Raw genomic sequence first — 23,772 nt, 5'->3', positions numbered from 1 at the left:
TCAACGCTCACCTGCATGACGTCCTGCCTGTATCCATTGGCATTGTTGCTGCCACCAAGGAGGTAAAGCTGGCCTCGGACTGCAGCCATTCCATGCCAGGCCCGTTCCACAGGGGCATCAGCCTTCGATTCCCACTGGTTTGCCTCTGGGTCATAGCAGTGCAGCTCCTTCAAGTAATTTCTGCCACTTCTCCCACAGGCTATGTATACCTTCCCTGCGTGCACTGCTCCAGCGTGGGCATACACCTAATCGAATAGAGGAGGAACACTGGGATTATTTGCAACATAAACCTAATCAAATAATTACCCGAGAACTTTATTTTACTGCACTTATGCTGGACCACTGATTCTTCAGCAGCCTCACACAAGCGAGTTCACAATACGAATCTCACAAGAAGAAAGCGACAGTCCATCACAACAATGTACTCTGCACAGCTTCCCACTCGTTCCTTCTGCTTCCTCCTCCTCCGCACCAGCATAACTTCCCCCGGAGGACCAGCACCCCGTTCCCAAGTCTCTGGTTCGATTCCTCTGTAACCAGTTGCCGGGACCTCAGAAAGTACATGGTCTTCTGTACAAATTAATTCACTGTTCTTCTAAAGTTTCATCATTTATAAAATGTTGCAAGGTGATACCCTTCTTCGCAATGTTAATATATACCAGTCTACAAACCAGAGGAAGGAGACAAAATTCATTTTCTTAAATGGTTTTGAAACAGTTTAATGAGTTGTTTAAGTCACGTATTGTACTACTAGTTCCTACTGTGTAATTATCTTATTTGTAATTAAATCTAACTATTAGTTTTAGCCTGAACAATATTTAAGCTTTGTTCTAAGGGGAATCAAGCGTCAAAAGCAAAAGGGTCATTAGGCCAGGAGACAACTGCTCACACTGTATCTGTTTACTTGTTAGAAGTATTTAATACCTCAACTGCCAGATTATTGAGTAGAATTTGTTTGATCAAATGAGTTTGTTTAACATCAAAATAAAACCAGACATATAACTGACGAGCTGCCATGGTCCCCATTTCCTTACTTCGCTCTGCTTCAACCAAAAGAGGGGCTAAGAGGAGCTTCATGTGAGGTCAATCCTCCATGTAATCTGCAGAGACTCAGTCAAAAGCTACTGAAAAGTACTACAAAGATTTTGGACTGTTTTGTTTTGATTTTGAAACAGTTTGTGAATTGGTTAAGTGAAGTGTTACTCTATAGCGTCTTGCTGTGTCTTTCTTCTTTTGTGCAATTATCTTATTTGTAAATAAATCCAACTATTGGTTTTAGCCTGAACGTAATGACTTGCAGTGTGATATTTACCACATTTCAGATTAGACAGGAGAACGTGGCATCATCTTGCATGGTTTCCAACGCAAACCATCATAGACAGGCGTTCATTGTGAGTCCTGGGTAACGGTGCAGATTCCACTCACAGGGGACTGGTCTACTTATGGAAACTGGATTTCGTTCATGACTAACTTTCTCTCACAAGATGAAAGTATTGGAAATTTGAAGATTAACAAGCTACGAATACAGTCCAAAGATGTGCAGGTTAGGTTGATTGGCTATGATAAATTGACCCTTAGTGTTAGGGGGATTAAATACGTGGGGTTACGGGGATCGGGTGGGATATGTGTAGGGGTTACGGGGATCGGGTGGGATATGTGTCGGTGCAGGCTCGATGGGCCGAAATGGCCTCTATCTGCACTGTGGGGTTTCTGTGATTCTGTGATTCTGTGAGTACTACAGGGGACTGAGCCAAGATGGGCTGAAGGGTCTTTTGTTCATCCTTGGATTTTTGATGATATGAGAAGTGGAAATGTTGCACAGGGAGCCCACAGCTTCTGTCACCCAGTGTGTCAGCACCACAGTAAGAGCTGAAATGGAAACTGGAACTTCTTCACAGTCATCGAATCATAGAATAGTACAGCACAGAAGGAGGCTATTCGGCCCATCGAGACTGCTCCGGCTCTTTCGAAGAATAATCCAGTCAGTCCCACTCCCCCGCTCTTTCCCCATATCCCCGCAATTTTTTTCTCCTTCAAGTATTTATCCCTTTTGAAGGCTGCTATTGAATCTGTATCCACCGCCCTATCAGGCAGCGCATTCCAAATCCTAACCACTCGATGAATAAAAATGTTTTTCCTCATGTCATCTCTGGTTCTTTTGCCAATCACCTTAAGTCTGTGCCCTCTGGTTATCGACCCTTCAGCCATTGGAAACAGTTTATCTTTATTTACTCCATCTAAACCCTTCATGATTTTAAACACCTCTATCAAATCTCCTCTTAGACTTCTCTGCTCCAAGGAGAACAACCCCAGCTTCTCCAGCCTATCCACGTAACTGTAATCACTCATCCCAGGAACCATTCTAGTAAATCTCTTCTGCACCCTCTCCAAAGCCTTCACGTCCTTCCTAAAGTGCGGTGCCCAGAATTGGACACAATACTCCAGCTGGGGCTGAACTAGTGTTTTATATTGGTTTAGCATAACTTCCTGGCTTTTGTACTCTCTGCCTCTATTTCTAAAGCCCAGGATCCCATGTGCTTTATTAACTACTTTGTTAACCTGTCCTGCCACCTTCAGAGATTTGTGCACAAACACCCCCAGGTCTCCTGTTCTTGCTCCCACTTTAAAACTGTCCCATTTAACATGTATTGTCTCTCCTCATTCTTCCTACCAAAATGTATCACCTCTCACTTTTCTCAGTTGAAAATAAAAGTATTTGGGAAAATAAGATTCTTTGAATTTTCTTTTCATGAAGCATAAGCGGTCCTGGTCCATACCTGGATTGGAGGAACCTTCCATTCACAGTACCTAAACCTGATGGCCTTTCCCTTCACACTTAAAACTGGATTGCTCCTACAGATCCCCTGCCATCCCTGCTTGAGATTCCACTGCTGAGTGCCCAAGAGTAGAACAAGCTGCCCTGCTAGCCTAAGACTACAGTATCAGCGCGGGAAGGTGAACAGAACAATAATGCGGATTTCATTTCAAAGAGATAGCAGATTTGGCGCTACGAATGTGTCAGTGCGAGTTTGTACATACCTCTCTTTTCAGCGGTGCCACATATTCCCAAGTATTTAACCGGGGGTCGTAGCGCTCCACCATGTTTAACTCCTGATGGTAGTCTCGGCCTCCTATGGCATATAGATACTCGCCCGCTACACACACACAATGGTCAGCATGTGGCTGCCGCAGCGACTGGATTCGAATCCACCTGTTGTGCCGCGGATCATACCTTAAAACAAGAGACAAAGCAACCAAATTTACACTGCTCTGAACTCTCACGATAGCATCCAACTCACCACACACCAGTTTAAACAACAGGAAAACCACACTGCAGCAGCCTACCCACCTCAAGATAAACGTCATGCTCATTCAAAGCTCACTTATTTAAGGTAAAGACCAACAGCTTAAATAGAAAGAAGTACTTGAAAAAAGACAGATAAGGAACTGCTTCAAATCGGAAAAAAAATTCAAACAGATGAGCCATTTGAGACATTAAATAGTAGTAACACAATACTAGCCAAAAAACAGTTTCATACTGAACTAAACGTAGTCTGCTGGTATCCTGCACCACACAATGAAGAAAGCCAAATCCACTCTTGCTGTTCCTCTCCCAATAATCCCGATACTTGCACAGGCTGTTAGAAAAGACAGAGTGCTTCCCAACAGCCCAACGGAAGAAACAACACACTAGACCATCCTGAGCCACACTTTCAGCCCCCTGTGTTCACTCTACACCCTGTGATACTGGACTGGGAGAGCGGGGAGCAGGGTCACTCTACACCCTGTGATACTGGACTGGGAGAGCGGGGAGCAGGTTCACTCTACACCCTGTGATACTGGACTGGGAGAGCGGGGAGCAGGTTCACTCTACACCCCGTGATACTGGACTGGGAGAGTGAGGAGCAGGTTCACTCTACACCCTGTGATACTGGACTGGGAGAGCGGGGAGCAGGGTCACTCTACACCCTGTGATACTGGACTGGGAGAGCGGGGAGCAGGTTCACTCTACACCCTGTGATACTGGACTGGGAGAGCGGGGAGCAGGTTCACTCTACACCCTGTGATACTGGACTGGGAGAGCAGGGAGCAGGTTCACTCTACACCCTGTGATACTGGACTGGGAGAGCGGGGAGCAGGTTCACTCTACACCCTGTGATACTGGACTGGGAGAGCGGGGAGCAGGTTCACTCTACACCCTGTGATACTGGACTGGGAGCGCGGGGAGCAGGTTCACTCTACACCCTGTGATACTGGACTGGGAGAGCGAGGAGCAGGTTCACTCTACACCCTGTGATACTGGACTGGGAGAGCGGGGAGCAGGATCACTCTACACCCTGTGATACTGGACTGGGAGAGCGGGGAGCAGGTTCACTCTACACCCTGTGATACTGGACTGGGAGAGCGGGGAGCAGCTTCACTCTACACCCTGTGATACTGGACTGGGAGAGCGGGGAGCAGGTTCACTCTACACCCCGTGATACTGGACTGGGAGAGCGGGGAGCAGGTTCACTCTACACCCTGTGATACTGGACTGGGAGAGCGGGGAGCAGGTTCACTCTACACCCTGTGATACTGGACTGGGAGAGCGGGGAGCAGGTTCACTCTACACCCTGTGATACTGGACTGGGAGCGCGGGGAGCAGGTTCACTCTACACCCCGTGATACTGGACTGGGAGAGCGGGGAGCAGGTTCACTCTACACCCCGTGATACTGGACTGGGAGAGCGGGGAGCAGGTTCACTCTACACCCTGTGATACTGGACTGGGAGAGCGGGGAGCAGGTTCACTCTACACCCTGTGATACTGGACTGGGAGAGCGGGGAGCAGGTTCACTCTACACCCTGTGATACTGGACTGGGAGAGCGGGGAGCAGGTTCACTCTACACCCTGTGATACTGGACTGGGAGCGCGGGGAGCAGGTTCACTCTACACCCTGTGATACTGGACTGGGAGAGCGGGGAGCAGGTTCACTCTACACCCTGTGATACTGGACTGGGGGAGCGGGGAGCAGGTTCACTCTACACCCTGTGATACTGGACTGGGAGAGCGGGGAGCAGGTTCACTCTACACCCCGTGATACTGGACTGGGAGAGCGAGGAGCAGGTTCACTCTACACCCTGTGATACTGGACTGGGAGAGCGGGGAGCAGGTTCACTCTACACCCTGTGATACTGGACTGGGAGAGCGGGGAGCAGGTTCACTCTACACCCCATGATACTGGACTGGGAGAGCGGGGAGCAGGTTCACTCTACACCCCGTGATACTGGACTGGGAGAGCGAGGAGCAGGTTCACTCTACACCCTGTGATACTGGACTGGGAGAGCGGGGAGGTTCACTCTACACCCTGTGATACTGGACTGGGAGCGCGGGGAGGTTCACTCTACACCCTGTGATACTGGACTGGGAGAGCGGGGAGGTTCACTCTACACCCTGTGATACTGGACTGGGGGAGCGGGGAGCAGGTTCACTCTACACCCTGTGATACTGGACTGGGAGAGCGGGGAGCAGGTTCACTCTACACCCTGTGATACTGGACTGGGAGAGCGGGGAGCAGGTTCACTCTACACCCTGTGATACTGGACTGGGAGAGCGGGGAGGTTCACTCTACACCCTGTGATACTGGACTGGGAGAGCGGGGAGCAGGTTCACTCTACACCCTGTGATACTGGACTGGGGGAGCGAGGAGCAGGGTCACTCTACACCCCGTGATACTGGACTGGGAGAGCGGGGAGCAGGTTCACTCTACACCCTGTGATACTGGACTGGGAGAGCGGGGAGCAGGTTCACTCTACACCCTGTGATACTGGACTGGGAGAGCGGGGAGCAGGTTCACTCTACACCTTGTGATACTGGACTGGGAGAGCGGGGAGCAGGTTCACTCTACACCCCGTGATACTGGACTGGGAGAGCGGGGAGCAGGTTCACTCTACACCCTGTGATACTGGACTGGGAGAGCGGGGAGCAGGTTCACTCTACACCCTGTGATACTGGACTGGGAGAGCGGGGAGCAGGTTCACTCTACACCTTGTGATACTGGACTGGGAGAGCGGGGAGCAGGTTCACTCTACACCCTGTGATACTGGACTGGGAGAGCGGGGAGCAGGTTCACTCCAAACCCTGTGATACTGGACTGGGAGAGCGGGGAGCAGGTTCACTCTGCACCCTGTGATACTGGACTGGGAGAGCGGGGAGCAGGTTCACTCTACACCCTGTGATACTGGACTGGGAGAGCGGGGAGCAGGTTCACTCTACACCCTGTGATACTGGACTGGGAGAGCGGGGAGCAGGTTCACTCTACACCCTGTGATACTGGACTGGGAGAGCGGGGAGCAGGTTCACTCTACACCCTGTGATACTGGACTGGGAGAGCGGGGAGCAGGTTCACTCTACACCCTGTGATACTGGACTGGGAGAGCGGGGAGCAGGTTCACTCTACACCCTGTGATACTGGACTGGGAGAGCGGGGAGCAGTTTTTTTGGCTCCCTTCTCTGCTCGCCTATGTTTCATGGCTTGAGGAATGGACAAAGAGGAAAAGCTAACCATAATAACGAAAGGAAATGATTAATACAGATAGAGTCATTTGAAAATATCACCGGAATTTGGGGATTGGGGTTTAATCTCACTTCCCACACCAGTCACCAGAAGCCCAGACGGTCTAGTGGCTGGTGACAATGCTTGGCGTGTTACTGGGAGGCCCCAGATTTGATCCCTGCTCTGAGCTGAGTGAGCAGATCTCTGGAGGGGGTGTATAATTGGCTTTAGTGCCCTCGGAGGAGGAAGGGGGGACGGGGGGAAATCAGCTTGGGTTCCCGCTCCTCACCATTATCCCGTGACTCACGCTGTATAGGCTGTGAGTGTGGAAGTCAGGTGGAAGCACAATGGGCCTCGGCTGTGATGACTTCCACTCATGGCTTAGGCTCCCACACAAAGAACTAGGGCAAGGCCACAAGGCCCATGGTACTGAACCCCAACAACAATCTGCATCTCCACTGAGGGGGTTGGGAGGACGGAGAGGGACGGGGCGGGTGGGGGGGGGGGTGCAGAGGGGTAAGTGTAGGAACATTCCTTGTGACATTATTACTCCAGCAGAACCGGTGTATAATTGGGCTTATACTCACTGGAGTTTAGAAGATTGAGAGGGGATCTCATCGAAACGTATAAAATTCTGTCAGGTCTGGACAGACTAGATGCAGGAAGGATGTTTATGATGGCCGGGGAGTCCAGAACCAGGGGTCACAGTCTAAGGATAAGGGGTAAGCCATTTAGGACTGAAATGAGGAGGAATTTCTTCACCCAGAGAGTGGTGAACCTGTGGAATTCTCTGCCACAGAGGGCGGTGGAGGCCAGTTCATTAAATATATTCAAGAAAGAGTTGGATATATTTCTTGAGGCTAAAGGGATCAAGGGATATGGGGAGAAGGCAGGGACCGGGTACTGAATTTGGATGATCAGCCATGATCGCATTGAATGGCGGAGCAGGCTCGAAGGGCCGAATGGCCTACTCCTACTCCTACCTTCTATGTTTCTATGTTTCTATTACAATTTTACAGAACGCAAGTTGTTCTTCACCACAGTTTATTCCCTAGAGTATAAATAGGGAAAGGAAAGAATGCCATACCTCCAGCAGCTCACCTCTGCTCTGTACCCTGCAGTGTTGTTGTCCCCACCCACGAGATAAGCAAAGTTATTTAAAACAGCAATGCCCTGGTTCGACATCTTTGGCATCTGCGCCTGGGTCAGAGTTCGCCATTCCCGGGTCAACGGGTTCAGAAACTTGACCTCATCGCTCAAGTCTTCGTCCTGGGAGGAGTACATCCCGCCAAATCCCACCACACAACAGAACTCTGACCGCAGCTGGGTCTGAGGCGTCTGGAGTACAGGCTGGAGGATTTCGTTCTGGTGGTAGGCCAGGGCGTCTGCCAGGACCTCCTTGAGGGGACAGGGGCTCAGCCGGTTGTACAGTTTCTGAAAGGTTTGCTGCTCGATCAACGCAAAGCGGACCATCTCCAGCAGCTTTGGCGGGTCGTGCAGGGAGACCTGGTCCCTCTCGATCTCCTCCTGGGTGTAGTGGTAAAGCAAGGCCGACTCGTAGACTTCGTTCTCGGAGCTGGCGTGGAGCTTGTCGCTGCTCAGCAGGCTGCGCACCTTGGCCAGGGGCAGCCGGCGGTAGGTCTCGGTCTTGCTGAAGGTCAGGAAGTTTTGAAGGATGTATAAGTCGATCCTGCTGCTCAGCTGGCTCAGACTGTGGTGCTCAGCCAACCTGTACAGCTCAAGAATGTTATCGTCGTCAATCCAGCAAATGAGGAAGTCACAGCAGAAATCGATTACCTCCGGAATCTGAACCAAGGAAAGAGAAACCATGAGCACTCGGAGCCCTGCATGAAACCCCCGCCCCAGGAGACACTTGTCAATCAGTCAACAGCCTTTGGAGGACTTTGTAGAATTGGGCCACCAAATTCCACCTGTGACAAGATTAATTATGGGCTGTGGAGTGTTGGGATGTGAGCTTTTGGTCACGTACGCTCACACTGAACATTCCCGACCTCACATCGTCACAGGAAAGGAGCGAGGGCGAATTAAGAGTGAGCGGTGAGTGCGCTTCCTGGTGGTCAGCTCCCGATCACCGGGGCAGGGGGCTAGAATCAGGTCACCACCACTCCTTTCAGCACTGGGATGTTTTTTGTGGCTTCGAATGCAATTCAAGTAGTATAGAGCAGCGCACCAGTTTCTAATCACCAGCATTGCTTCTCATGCACAAACTAAGGTCGCGCAAGTGACTCCTGCCACGACTGTGCCCACGTGTATTTCGATCCGTGGGAATTGGATATATATTTGAAAAGGAAACATTTGCAGGGCTATGGGGAAAGAGCAGGGGGGAGTGGGACTAATTGGATAGATGTTTCAAAGAGCCGGCACAGGCACAATGGGCCGAATGGCCTCCTCCTGCGGCTGTATCATTCTATGGTGGGCACAGTGCCGGGGGAGAGAGAGAAATGGTATGGTGGGCACAGTGCGGGGGGAGAGAGAGAGAAATGGTATGGTGGGCACAGTGCGGGGGGAGAGAGAGAAATGGTATGGTGGGCACAGTGCGGGGGGAGAGAGAGAAATGGTATGGTGGGCACAGTGCGGGGGGAGAGAGAGAGAAATGGTATGGTGGGCACAGTGCGGGGAGAGAGAGAAATGGTATGGTGGGCACAGTGCGGGGGAGAGAGAGAGAAATGGTATGGTGGGCACAGTGCGGGGGGGAGAGAGAGAAATGGTATGGTGGGCACAGTGCGGGGGGAGAGAGAGAGAAATGGTATGGTGGGCACAGTGCGGGGGAGAGAGAGAGAAATAGTATGGTGGGCACAGTGCGGGGGAGAGAGAGAAATGGTATGGTGGGCACAGTGCGGGGGAGAGAGAGAAATGGTATGGTGGGCACAGTGCGGGGGAGAGAGAAATGGTATGGTGGGCACAGTGCGGGGGAGAGAGAGAGAAATGGTATGGTGGGCACAGTGCGGGGGAGAGAGAGAGAGAAATGGTATGGTGGACACAGTGCGGGGGAGAGAGAGAGAAATGGTATGGTGGGCACAGTGCGGGGGAGAGAGAGAAATGGTATGGTGGACACAGTGCGGGGGAGAGAGAGAGAAATGGTATGGTGGGCACAGTGCGGGGGGAGAGAGAGAAATGGTATGGTGGACACAGTGCGGGGAGAGTGGAGGAGTTTACAGAGGAGAGCATTGGACTAGACAAGTCTGGAGGTTACAAAGTCATGAATGAGGGTTTCAGCAGTAGATGAGCTAAGGCAGAGGTGGAGACAGGCAATATTAGAGGTTGAAGTAACCGATCTTTGTGATGGGGAGGATATCGGGTCGGAAGCTTAGCTCAGTGTCCAATAAATAGCAAAGTTGGAGTGCCCCTTTTATTGATCTCACTTGTGCACCTACAGCTTCCCTGTGAGAATCGATCTGTCCCAGTATGACTAGAAGAGGTAGTGTTCCTAATTGCTTTCTGATTGGTCCGTGCTGCACTGTCATCATGCGGTGAACAGGGATCAATCCGATCCACGAGAAACACAGAAAGCAGCCCTTGCTGTTTCACGTCAAACCCTGACAATCTAAGTTGAACGAACTATTTTGCGTGTTATTAAAGTAAGCTGATGATCAAACAGTAATGGAAGTCCTGGACTGAACAACCCCTGGCCCCGGCCATCTCTGGTTCGGAGTTAGCCCACTCAGCTGCTGACACCTAATCTACTCCAAGAGAATGCTCATTCATTCTGTCCATAAACTGCGGCACAGGAAACCAACTGGCAATTTCAATTGCGCGCACACTGAGATTCATTTGCTGTCACAGGCAGGTATCTACAGCCTGCTCCTGAGTCTTACACTATAAAGTTCAAATTATCCAGTAATACGAATGAAGTGACTGCATTATCAGTAAACTGTAGTTGCTTTTTAAGTGCATTATTGAATATACGGAGTGGTGTTATGCCACCTAGTGACAGGAACTGAATATTGCAGAAATGCAACAAAACACAACTGGCTGAAAATTAAACTGCTGCTGGCAGCTGACTGGAACAACCTTGATAAAAAATAGTAAAAATTCAGAGACAGGACAAGGCCATTGGGCCCACTGAAGCCTCTGGAACCCGAACTCTACCATCGAAGCCCCGCCCTCTAGTACCCGAACTCTCCCATCGAAGCCCCTCCCTCCAGTACCCTAACTCTCCCATCGAAGCCCCTCCCTCCAGTACCCTAACTCTCCCATCGAAGCCCCTCCCTCCGGTACCCGGCCTCTCCCATCGAAGCCCCTCCCTCCAGTACCCTAACTCTCCCATCGAAGCCCCTCCCTCCGGTACCCGACCTCTCCCATCGAAGCCCCTCCCTCCAGTACCCTAACTCTCCCATCGAAGCCCCTCCCTCCGGTACCCGAACTCTCCCATCGAAGCCCCTCCCTCCGGTACCCGAACTCTCCCATCGAAGCCCCTCCCTCCAGTACCCGACCTCTCCCATCGAAGCCCCTCCCTCCAGTACCCGAACTCTCCCATCGAAGCCCCTCCCTCCAGTACCCGAACTCTCCCATCGAAGCCCCTCCCTCCAGTACCCGAACTCTCCCATCGAAGCCCCTCCCTCCAGGACCCGAACTCTCCCATCGAAGCCCCTCCCTCCAGGACCCGAACTCTCCCATCGAAGCCCCTCCCTCCAGTACCCTAACTCTCCCATCGAAGCCCCTCCCTCCAGTACCCTAACTCTCCCATCGAAGCCCCTCCCTCCAGTACCCGAACTCTCCCATCGAAGCCCCTCCCTCCAGGACCTGAACTCTCCCATCGAAGCCCCTCCCTCCAGGACCCGAACTCTCCCATCGAAGCCCCTCCCTCCAGTACCCTAACTCTCCCATCGAAGCCCCTCCCTCCAGTACCCGAACTCTCCCATCGAAGCCCATCCCTCCAGTACCTTAACTCTCCTATCGAAGCCCCTCCCTCCGGAACCCGAACTCTCCCATCAAAGCCCCTCCCTCCAGTACCCGAACTCTCCCATCAAAACCCCTCCCTCCAGGACCCTAACTCTCCCATCGAAGCCCCTCCCTCCAGTACCCGAACTCTCCCATCGAAGCCCCTCCCTCCAGTACCCTACCTCTCCCATCAAAGCCCCTCCCTCCAGTACCCTAACTCTCCCATCGAAGCCCCTCCCTCCAGTACCCGACCTCTCCCATCAAAGCCCCTCCCTCCAGTACCCTAACTCTCCCATCAAAACCCCTCCCTCCAGTACCCTAACTCTCCCATCGAAGCCCCTCCCTCCAGTACCCGAACTCTCCCATCGAAGCCCCTCCCTCCAGTACCCTAACTCTCCCATCGAAGCCCCTCCCTCCAGTACCCTAACTCTCCCATCGAAGCCCATCCCCCCAGTACCCTAACTCTCCCATCGAAGCCCATCCCCCCAGTACCCTAGCTCTCCCATCGAAGCCCCTCCCTCCAGGACCCGAACTCTCCCATCGAAGCCCCTCCCTCCAGTACCCGAACTCTCCCATCGAAGCCCCTCCCTCCAGTACCCTAACTCTCCCATCGAAGCCCCTCCCTCCAGTACCCGAACTCTCCCATTGAAGCCCCTCCCTCCAATACCCTAACTCTCCCATCGAAGCCCCTCCCTCCAGTACCCGAACTCTCCCATCGAAGCCCCTCCCTCCAGTACCCGAACTCTCCCATCGAAGCCCCTCCCTCCAGGACCCGAACTCTCCCATCGAAGCCCCTCCCTCCAGTACCCTAACTCTCCCATCGAAGCCCCTCCCTCCAGTACCCTAACTCACCCATCGAAGCCCATCCCCCCAGTACCCTAACTCTCCCATCGAAGCCCATCCCCCCAGTACCCTAACTCTCCCATCGAAGCCCCTCCCTCCAGGACCCGAACTCTCCCATCGAAGCCCCTCCCTCCAGGACCCGAACTCTCCCATCGAAGCCCCTCCCCCCAGTACCCTAACTCTCCAATCAAAGCCCCTCCCTCCAGTACCCTAACTCTCCCATCGAAGCCCCTCCCTCCAGTACCCGACCTCTCCCATCGAAGCCCATCCCCCCAGTACCCTAACTCTCCCATCGAAGCCCCTCCCTCCATTACCCGAACTCTCCCATCGAAGCCCCTCCCTCCAGTACCCGAACTCTCCCATCGAAGCCCCTCCCTCCAGTACCCGAACGCTCCCATCGAAGCCCCTCCCTCCGGTACCCGAACTCTCCCAGCGAAGCCCCTCCCTCCAGTACCCTAACTCTCCCATCGAAGCCCCTCCCTCCGGTACCCGAACTCTCCCATCAAAACCCCTCCCTCCAGTACCCTAACTCTCCCATCAAAGCCCCTCCCTCCAGTACCCGAACTCTCCCATCGAAGCCCCTCCCTCCAGTACCCGAACTCTCCCATCGAAGCCCATCCCCCCAGTACCCTAACTCTCCCATCGAAGCCCATCCCCCCAGTACCCTAACTCTCCCATCGAAGCCCCTCCCTCCAGTACCCTAAAGCTCCCATCGAAGCCCCTCCCTCCAGTACCCTAAATCTCCCATCGAAGCCCCTCCCTCCAGTACCCTAACTCTCCCATCCAAACCCCTCCCCCCAGTACCCTAACTCTCCCATCGAAGCCCCTCCCTCCAGTACCCTAACTCCCCATCAAAGCCCCTCCCTCCAGTACCCTAAATCTCCCATCGAAGCCCCTCCCTCCACTACCCTAACTCTCCCATCGAAGCCCCTCCCTCCAGTACCCTAAATCTCCCATCGAAGCCCCTCCCTCCACTACCCTAACTCCCCATCAAAGCCCCTCCCTCCAGTACCCTAACCCTCCCATCAAAGCCCCTCCCTCCAGTACCCGAACTCACCCATCGAAGCCCCTCCCTCCAGTACCCTAACTCCCCATCAAAGCCCCTCCCTCCAGTGCCCTAACTCTCCCATCAAAGCCCCTCCCTCCAGTACCCTAACTCTCCCATCAAAGCCCCTCCCTCCGGTACCCTAACTCCCCATCAAAGCCCCTCCCTCCAGTACTCTAACTCTCCCATCAAAGCACCTCCCTCCAGTACCCTAACTCTCCCATCAAAGCCCCTCCCTCCGGTACACTAACTCCCCATCAAAACCCCTCCCTCCACTACCCTAACTCTCCCATCAAAGCCCCTCTCTCCAGTACCCGAACTCTCCCATCAAAGCACCTCCCTCCAGTACCCTAGCTCTCCCATCAAAGCCCCGCCCTCTAGTACCCTAACTCTCCAATGAAGCTCATCCCTCCTGTACCCTCACCCAATGAAGCCCATCCCTCTCGTACTCTAACCTCACTGAAGCCCATCCCTCTCGTACTCTAACCTCACTGAAGCCCATCCCTCTCGTACTCTAACCTTCTCACTGAAGCCCATCCCTCTCGTACTCTAACCTCATTGAAGCCCATTCCTCTCGTACTCTAACCTCACTGAAGCCCATCCCTCTCGTACTCTAACCATCTCACTGAAGCCCATCCCTCTCGTACTCTAACCTTCTCACTGAAGCCCATCCCCCTCGTACTCTAACCATCTCACTGAAGCCCATCCCTCTCGTACTCTAACCTCACTGAAGCCCATCCCTCTCGTACTCTAACCTCACTTAAGCCCATCCCTCTCGTACTCTAACCATCTCACTGAAGCCCATCCCTCTCGTACTCTAACCTTCTCACTGAAGCCCATCCCTCTCGTACTCTAACCTTCTCACTGAAGCCCATCCCTCTCGTACTCTAACCTTCTCACTGAAGCCCATCCCTCTCGTACTCTAACCTTCTCACTGAAGCCCATCCCTCTCGTACTCTAACCATCTCACTGAAGCCCATTCCCCTCTCGTACTCTAACCTTCTCACTGAAGCCCATCCCTCTCGTACTCTAACCTCACTGAAGCCCATCCCTCTCGTACTCTAACCTCACTGAAGCCCATCCCTCTCGTACTCCAACCTCACTGAATCCCATTCCTCTCGTGCTCTAACCTCACTGAAGCCCATCCCTCTCGTACTCGAACCATCTCACTGAAGCCCATCCCTCTCGTACTCTAACCATCTCACTGAAGACCATCCCTCTCGTACTCTAACCTTCTCACTGAAGCCCATTCCTCTTGTACTCTAACCATCTCACTGAAGCCCATCCCTCTCGTACTCTAACCTTCTCACTGAAGCCCATCCCTCTCGTGCTCTAACCTTCCCACTGAAGCCCATCCCTCTCGTACTCTAACCTCACTGAGGCCCATCCCTCTCGTACTCTAACCTTCTCACTGAAGCCCATCCCTCTCGTACTCTAACCATCTCACTGAAGCCCATCCCTCTCGTACTCTAACCTTCTCACTGAAGCCCATCCCTCTCGTACTCGAACCTTCTCACTGAAGCCCATCCCTCTCGTACTCTAACCTCACTGAAGCCCATCCCTCTCGTACTCTAACCTTCTCACTGAAGCCCATCCCTCTCGTACTCGAACCTTCTCACTGAAGCCCATCCCTCTCATACTCTAACCTCACTGAAGCCCATCCCTCTCGTACTCTAACCATCTCACTGAAGCCCATCCCTCTCGTACTCTAACCTCACTGAACCCCATCCCTCTCGTACTCTAACCTCACCGAAGCCCATCCCTCTCGTACTCTAACCTTCTCACTGAAGCCCATCCCTCTCGTACTCTAACCTCACTGAAGCCCATCCCTCTCGTACTCTAACCACACTGAAGCCCATCCCTCTCGTACTCTAACCATCTCACTGAAGCCCATCCCTCTCGTACTCTAACCATCTCACTGAAGCCCATCCCTCTCGTACTCTAACCTCACTGAATCCCATCCCTCTCGTACTCTAACCCTCTCACTGAAGCCCATCCCTCTCGTACTCTAACCTCACTGAAGCCCATCCCTCTCGTACTCTAACCATTTCACTGAAGCCTATACCTCTCGTACTCTAACCTTCTCACTGAAGCCCATCCCTCTCGTACTCTAACCATTTCACTGAAGCCCATCCCTCTCGTACTCTAACCTTCTCACTGAAGCCCATTCCTCTCGTACTCTAACCTTCTCACTGAAGCCCATCCCTCTCGTACTCTAACCTTCTCACTGAAGCCCATCACTCTCGGACTCTTACCTTCTCATTGAAGCCCATCCCTCTCGTACTCTAACCTTCTCACTGAAGCCCATCCCTCTCGTACTCTAACCTCACTGAAGCCCATCCCTCTCGTACTCTAACCTCACTGAAGCCCATCCCTGTCGTACTCTAACCATTTCAATGAAGCCCATCCCTCTCGTACTCTAACCTTCTCACTGAAGCCCATCCCTCTCGTACTCTAACCATCTCAATGAAACCCATCCCTCTCGTACTCTAACCTCACTGAAGCCCATCCCTCTCGTACTCTAACCATTTCACTGAAGCCCATCCCTCTCGTACTCTAACCTCACTGAAGCCCATCCCTCTCGTACTCTAACCATCTCACTGAAGCCCATCCCTCTCGTACTCTAACCATCTCACTGAAGCCCATCCCTCTCGTACTCTAACCTCACTGAATCCCATCCCTCTCGTACTCTAACCCTCTCACTGAAGCCCATCCCTCTCGTACTCTAACCTCACTGAAGCCCATCCCTCTCGTACTCTAACCTTCTCACTGAAGCCCATCCCTCTCGTACTCTAACCTTCTCACTGAAGCCCATCCCTCTCGTACTCTAACCTCACTGAAGCCCATCCCTCTCGTACTCTAACCTTCTCACTGAAGCCCATCCCTCTCGTACTCTAACCTCATTGAAGCCCATCCCTCTCGTACTCTAACCATCTCACTGAAGCCCATCCCTCTCGTACTCTAACCTCACTGAAGCCCATCCCTCTCGTACTCTAACCTCACTTAAGCCCATCCCTCTCGTACTCTAACCATCTCACTGAAGCCCATCCCTCTCGTACTCTAACCTTCTCACTGAAGCCCATCCCTCTCGTACTCTAACCTTCTCACTGAAGCCCATCCCTCTCGTACTCTAACCTTCTCACTGAAGCCCATCCCTCTCGTACTCTAACCTTCTCACTGAAGCCCATCCCTCTCGTACTCTAACCATCTCACTGAAGCCCATTCCCCTCTCGTACTCTAACCTTCTCACTGAAGCCCATCCCTCTCGTACTCTAACCTCACTGAAGCCCATCCCTCTCGCACTCTAACCTCACTGAAGCCCATCCCTCTCGTACTCCAACCTCACTGAATCCCATTCCTCTCGTGCTCTAACCTCACTGAAGCCCATCCCTCTCGTACTCGAACCATCTCACTGAAGCCCATCCCTCTCGTACTCTAACCATCTCACTGAAGACCATCCCTCTCGTACTCTAACCTTCTCACTGAAGCCCATTCCTCTTGTACTCTAACCATCTCACTGAAGCCCATCCCTCTCGTACTCTAACCTTCCCACTGAAGCCCATCCCTCTCGTACTCTAACCTTCTCACTGAAGCCCATCCCTCTCGTACTCTAACCTTCTCACTGAAGCCCATCCCTCTCGTGCTCTAACCTTCCCACTGAAGCCCATCCCTCTCGTACTCTAACCTCACTGAGGCCCATCCCTCTCGTACTCTAACCTTCTCACTGAAGCCCATCCCTCTCGTACTCTAACCATCTCACTGAAGCCCATCCCTCTCGTACTCTAACCTTCTCACTGAAGCCCATCCCTCTCGTACTCTAACCTTCTCACTGAAGCCCATCCCTCTCGTACTCTAACCTCACTGAAGCCCATCCCTCTCGTACTCTAACCTTCTCACTGAAGCCCATCCCTCTCGTACTCTAACCTTCTCACTGAAGCCCATCCCTCTCATACTCTAACCTCACTGAAGCCCATCCCTCTCGTACTCTAACCATCTCACTGAAGCCCATCCCTCTCGTACTCTAACCTCACTGAACCCCATCCCTCTCGTACTCTAACCTTCTCACTGAAGCCCATCCCTCTCGTACTCTAACCTTCTCACTGAAGCCCATCCCTCTCGTACTCTAACCTCACCGAAGCCCATCCCTCTCGTACTCTAACCTTCTCACTGAAGCCCATCCCTCTCGTACTCTAACCTCACTGAAGCCCATCCCTCTCGTACTCTAACCACACTGAAGCCCATCCCTCTCGTACTCTAACCATCTCACTGAAGCCCATCCCTCTCGTACTCTAACCATCTCACTGAAGCCCATCCCTCTCGTACTCTAACCTCACTGAATCCCATCCCTCTCGTACTCTAACCCTCTCACTGAAGCCCATCCCTCTCGTACTCTAACCTCACTGAAGCCCATCCCTCTCGTACTCTAACCATTTCACTGAAGCCTATACCTCTCGTACTCTAACCTTCTCACTGAAGCCCATCCCTCTCGTACTCTAACCTTCTCACTGAAGCCCATTCCTCTCGTACTCTAACCTTCTCACTGAAGCCCATCCCTCTCGTACTCTAACCTTCTCACTGAAGCCCATCACTCTCGGACTCTTACCTTCTCATTGAAGCCCATCCCTCTCGTACTCTAACCTTCTCACTGAAGCCCATCCCTCTCGTACTCTAACCTCACTGAAGCCCATCCCTCTCGTACTCTAACCTCACTGAAGCCCATCCCTGTCGTACTCTAACCATTTCAATGAAGCCCATCCCTCTCGTACTCTAACCTTCTCACTGAAGCCCATCCCTCTCGTACTCTAACCATCTCAATGAAACCCATCCCTCTCGTACTCTAACCTCACTGAAGCCCATCCCTCTCGTACTCTAACCATTTCACTGAAGCCCATCCCTCTCGTACTCTAACCTCACTGAAGCCCATCCCTCTCGTACTCCAACCACACTGAAGCCCATCCCTCTCGTACTCTAACCATCTCACTGAAGCCCATCCCTCTCGTACTCTAACCATCGCACTGAAGCCCATCCCTCTCGTACTCTAACCTCACTGAATCCCATCCCTCTCGTACTCTAACCCTCTCACTGAAGCCCATCCCTCTCGTACTCTAACCTCACTGAAGCCCATCCCTCTCGTACTCTAACCATCTCACTGAAGCCCATCCCTCTCGTACTCTAACCTCACTGAAGCCCATCCCTCTCGTACTCTAACCTTCTCACTGAAGCCCATCCCTCTCGTACTCTAACCTTCTCACTGAAGCCCATCCCTCTCGTACTCTAACCTCACCGAAGCCCATCCCTCTCGTACTCTAACCTTCTCACTGAAGCCCATCCCTCTCGTACTCTAACCTCACTGAAGCCCATCCCTCTCGTACTCTAACCACACTGAAGCCCATCCCTCTCGTACTCTAACCATCTCACTGAAGCCCATCCCTCTCGTACTCTAACCATCTCACTGAAGCCCATCCCTCTCGTACTCTAACCTCACTGAATCCCATCCCTCTCGTACTCTAACCCTCTCACTGAAGCCCATCCCTCTCGTACTCTAACCTCACTGAATCCCATCCCTCTCGTACTCTAACCATTTCACTGAAGCCTATACCTCTCGTACTCTAACCTTCTCACTGAAGCCCATCCCTCTCGTACTCTAACCTTCTCACTGAAGCCCATCCCTCTCGTACTCTAACCTTCTCACTGAAGCCCATCCCTCTCGTACTCTAACCTTCTCACTGAAGCCCATCACACTCGTACTCTTACCTTCTCATTGAAGCCCATCCCTCTCGTACTCTAACCTTCTCACTGAAGCCCATCCCTCTCGTACTCTAACCTCACTGAAGCCCATCCCTCTCGTACTCTAACCTCACTGAAGCCCATCCCTGTCGTACTCTAACCATTTCAATGAAGCCCATCCCTCTCGTACTCTAACCTTCTCACTGAAGCCCATCCCTCTCGTACTCTAACCATCTCAATGAAACCCATCCCTCTCGTACTCTAACCTCACTGAAGCCCATCCCTCTCGTACTCTAACCATTTCACTGAAGCCCATCCCTCTCGTACTCTAACCTCACTGAAGCCCATCCCTCTCGTACTCCAACCACACTGAAGCCCATCCCTCTCGTACTCTAACCATCTCACTGAAGCCCATCCCTCCCGTACTCTAACCATCTCACTGAAGCCCATCCCTCTCGTACTCTAACCTCACTGAATCCCATCCCTCTCGTACTCTAACCCTCTCACTGAAGCCCATCCCTCTCGTACTCTAACCTCACTGAAGCCCATCCCTCTCGTACTCTAACCATTTCACTGAAGCCTATACCTCTCGTACTCTAACCTTCTCACTGAAGCCCATCCCTCTCGTTCTCTAACCTTCTCACTGAAGCCCATCCCTCTCGTACTCTAACCTTCTCACTGAAGCCCATCCCTCTCGTACTCTAACCTTCTCACTGAAGCCCATCACTCTCGTACTCTTACCTTCTCATTGAAGCCCATCCCTCTCGTACTCTAACCTTCTCACTGAAGCCCATCCCTCTCGTACTCTAACCTCACTGAAGCCCATCCCTCTCGTACTCTAACCTCACTGAAGCCCATCCCTCTCGTACTCTAACCATTTCAATGAAGCCCATCCCTCTCGTACTCTAACCTTCTCACTGAAGCGCATCCCTCTCGTACTCTAACCATCTCAATGAAACCCATCCCTCTCGTACTCTAACCTCACTGAAGCCCATCCCTCTCGTACTCTAACCATTTCACTGAAGCCCATCCCTCTCGTACTCTAACCTTCTCACTGAAGCCCACCCCTCTCGTACTCTAACCTTCTCACTGAAGCCCATCCCTCTCGTACTCTAACCATTTTACTGAAGCCCATCCCTCTCGTACTCTAACCTCACTGAAGCCCATCCCTCTCGTACTCTAGCCTTCTCACTGAAGCCCATCCCTCTCGTACTCTAACCTTCTCACTGAAGCCCATCCCTCTCGTACTCTAACCATCTCACTGAAGCCCATCCCTCTCGTACTCTAACCTTCTCACTGAAGCCCATCCCTCTCGTACTCTAACCTCACTGAAGCCCATCCCTCTCGTACTCTAACCTCACTGAAGCCCATCCCTCTCGTACTCTAACCTCACTGAAGCCGATCCCTCTCGTACTCTAACCATCTCACTGAAGCCCATCCCTCTCGTACTCTAACCATCTCACTGAAGCCCATCCCTCTCGTACTCTAACCTTCTCACTGAAGCCCATCCCTCTCGTACTCTAACCTCACAGAAGCCCATCCCTCTCGTACTCTAACCTCACTGAAGCCTATCCCTCTCGTACTGTAACCTTCTCACTGAAGCCCATCCCTCTCGTACTCTAACCATCTCACTGAAGCTCATCCCTCTCGTACTCTAACCATCTCACTGAAACCCATCCCTCTCGTACTCTAACCTCACTGAAGCCCATCCCTCTCGTACTCTAACCTCACTGAAGCCCATCCCTCTAGTACTCTAACCATCTCACTGAAGCCCATCCCTCTCGTACTCTAACCATTTCACTGAAGCCCATCCCTCTCGTACTCTAACCATCTCACTGAAGCCCATCCCTCTCGTACTCTAACCTTCTCACTGAAGCCCATCCCTCTTGTACTCTAACCATCTCACTGAAGCCCATCCCTCTCGTACTCTAACCTTCTCACTGAAGCCCATCCCTCTCGTGCTCTAACCTTCCCACTGAAGCCCATCCATCTCGTACTCTAACCTCACTGAAGCCCATCCCTCTCGTACTCTAACCTTCTCACTGAAGCCCATCCCTCTCGTACTCTAACATTCTCACTGAAGCCCATCCCTCTCGTACTCTAACCATCTCACTGAAGCCCATCCCTCTCGTACTCTAACCTTCTCACTGAAGCCCATCCCTCTCGTACTCTAACCTTCTCACTGAAGCCCATCCCTCTCGTACTCTAACCTTCTCACTGAAGCCCATCCCTCTCGTACTCTAACCTTCTCACTGAAGCCCATCCCTCTCGTACTCTAACCTTCTCACTGAAGCCCATCCCTCTCATACTCTAACCTCACTGAAGCCCATCCCTCTCGTACTCTAACCATCTCACTGAAGCCCATCCCTCTCGTACTCTAACCTCACTGAAGCCCATCCCTCTCGTACGCTAACCTTCTCACTGAAGCCCATCCCTCTCGTACTCTAACCTTCTCACTGAAGCCCATCCCTCTCGTACTCTAACCTCACCGAAGCCCATCCCTCTCGTACTCTAACCTTCTCACTGAAGCCCATCCCTCTCATACTCTAACCTCACTGAAGCCCATCCCTTTCGTACTCTAACCACACTGAAGCCCATCCCTCTCGTACTCTAACCATCTCACTGAAGCCCATCCCTCTCGTACTCTAACCATCTCACTGAAGCCCATCCCTCTCGTACTCTAACCTTCTCACTGAAGCCCATCCCTCTCGTACTCTAACCTTCTCAGTGAAGCCCATCCCTCTCGTACTCTAACCTTCTCACTGAAGCCCATCCCTCTCGTACTCTAACCTTCTCACTGAAGCCCATCCCTCTCGTACTCTAACCTCACTGAAGCCCATCCCTCTCGTACTCTAACCATTTCACTGAAGCCTATACCTCTCGTACTCTAACCTTCTCACTGAAGCCCATCCCTCTCGTACTCTAACCTTCTCACTGAAGCCCATCCCTCTCGTACTCTAACCTCACTGAAGCCCATCCCTCTCGTACTCTAACCTCACTGAAGCCCATCCCTCTCGTACTCTAACCATTTCACTGAAGCCCATCCCTCTCGTACTCTAACCTTCTCACTGAAGCCCATCCCTCTCGTACTCTAACCATCTCAATGAAACCCATCCCTCTCGTACTCTAACCTTCTCACTGAAGCCCGTCCCTCTCGTACTCTAACCTTCTCACTGAAGCCCACCCCTCTCGTACTCTAAACTTCTCACTGAAGCCCATCCCTCTCGTACTCTAACCTTCTCACTGAAGCCCATCACTCTCATACTCTAACCTCACTGAAGCCTATCCCTCTCGTACTCTATCCTTCTCACTGAAGCCCATCCCTCTCGTACTCTAACCATTTCACTGAAGCCCATCCCTCTCGTACTCTAACCTCACTGAAGCCCATCCCTCTCGTACTCTAACCTTCTCACTGAAGCCCATCCCTCTCGTACTCTAACCTTCTCACTGAAGCCCATCCCTCTCGTACTCTAACCATCTCACTGAAGCCCCTCCCTCTCGTACTCTAACCTTCTCACTGAAGCCCATCCCTCTCGTACTCTAACCATCTCACTGAAGCCCATCCCTCTCGTACTCTAACCATTTCACTGAAGCCCATCCCTCTCGTACTCTAACCTTCTCACTGAAGCCCATCCCTCTCGTACACTAACCTTCTCACTGAAGCCCATCCCTCTCGTACTCTAACCTTCTCACTGAAGCCCATCCCTCTCGTACTCTAACCATCTCACTGAAGCCCTTCCCTCTCGTACTCTAACCTCACTGAAGCCCATCCCTCTCGTACTCTAACCACCTCACTGAAGCCCATCCCTCTCGTACTCTAACCATTTCACTGAAGCCCATCCCTCTCGTACTCTAACCTTCTCACTGAAGCCCATCCCTCTCGTACTCTAACCTTCTCACTGAAGCCCATCCCTCTCGTACTCGAACCTTCTCACTGAAGCCCATCCCTCTCGTACTCGAACCTTCTCACTGAAGCCCATCCCTCTCGTTCTCTAACCATCTCACTGAAGCCCATCCCTCTCGTACTCTAACCTTCTCACTGAAGCCCATCCCTCTCGTACTCTAACCTTCTCACTGAAGCCCATCCCTCTCGTTCTCTAACCTTCTCACTGAAGCCCATCCCTCTCGTACTTTAACCTTCTCACTGAAGCCCATCCCTCTCGTACTCTAACCATCTCACTGAAGCCCATCCCTCTCGTACTCTAACCTCACTGAAGCCTATCCCTCTCGTACTCGAACCATCTCACTGAACCCCATCCCTCTTGTACTCTAACCATCTCACTGAAGCCCATCCCCCTCGTACTCCAACCATCTCACTGAAGCCCATCCCTCTCGTACTCTAACCTCACTGAAGCCCATCCCTCTCGTACTCTAACCTCACTTAAGCCCATCCCTCTCGTACTCCAACCATCTCACTGAAGCCCATCCCTCTCGTACTCTAACCTTCTCACTGAAGCCCATCCCTCTCGTACTCTAACCTTCTCACTGAAGCCCATCCCTCTCGTACTCTAACCTTCTCACTGAAGCCCATCCCTCTCGTACTCTAACCTTCTCACTGAAGCCCATCCCTCTCGTACTCTAACCATCTCACTGAAGCCCATTCCCCTCTCGTACTCTAACCTTCTCACTGAAGCCCATCCCTCTCGTACTCTAACCTCACTGAAGCCCATCCCTCTCGTACTCTAACCTCACTGAAGCCCATCCCTCTCGTACTCCAACCT

The 23,772-nt window shown here is 52.3% G+C and overlaps 1 protein-coding gene across 2 annotated transcripts in view; it reads right to left on the bottom strand.

Annotated features, from left to right (window-relative positions):
• Positions 1 to 23,772, bottom strand: part of klhl22 (kelch-like family member 22) — a 171,958-nt gene that overhangs the window by 3,399 nt on the left and 144,787 nt on the right. For both annotated transcript variants that reach the window (XM_085962058.1, XM_085962059.1), the window contains 3 exons: positions 7,622 to 8,340; positions 3,040 to 3,232; positions 12 to 245 (listed from right to left, as the gene is read on the bottom strand). In XM_085962058.1, coding sequence (XP_085818184.1) covers positions 12 to 245; positions 3,040 to 3,232; positions 7,622 to 8,340 — 1,146 coding nt within the window. The remainder of the gene's footprint in view (positions 1 to 11; positions 246 to 3,039; positions 3,233 to 7,621; positions 8,341 to 23,772) is intronic.

This window comes from Somniosus microcephalus, chromosome 19 (assembly GCF_052327205.1).
Source record: "Somniosus microcephalus isolate GS21.2 chromosome 19, FLI_Smic_1.0, whole genome shotgun sequence".
NCBI lineage: Eukaryota > Metazoa > Chordata > Chondrichthyes > Squaliformes > Somniosidae > Somniosus > Somniosus microcephalus.
This window is presented reverse-complemented; position numbering and strand designations above follow the sequence as displayed.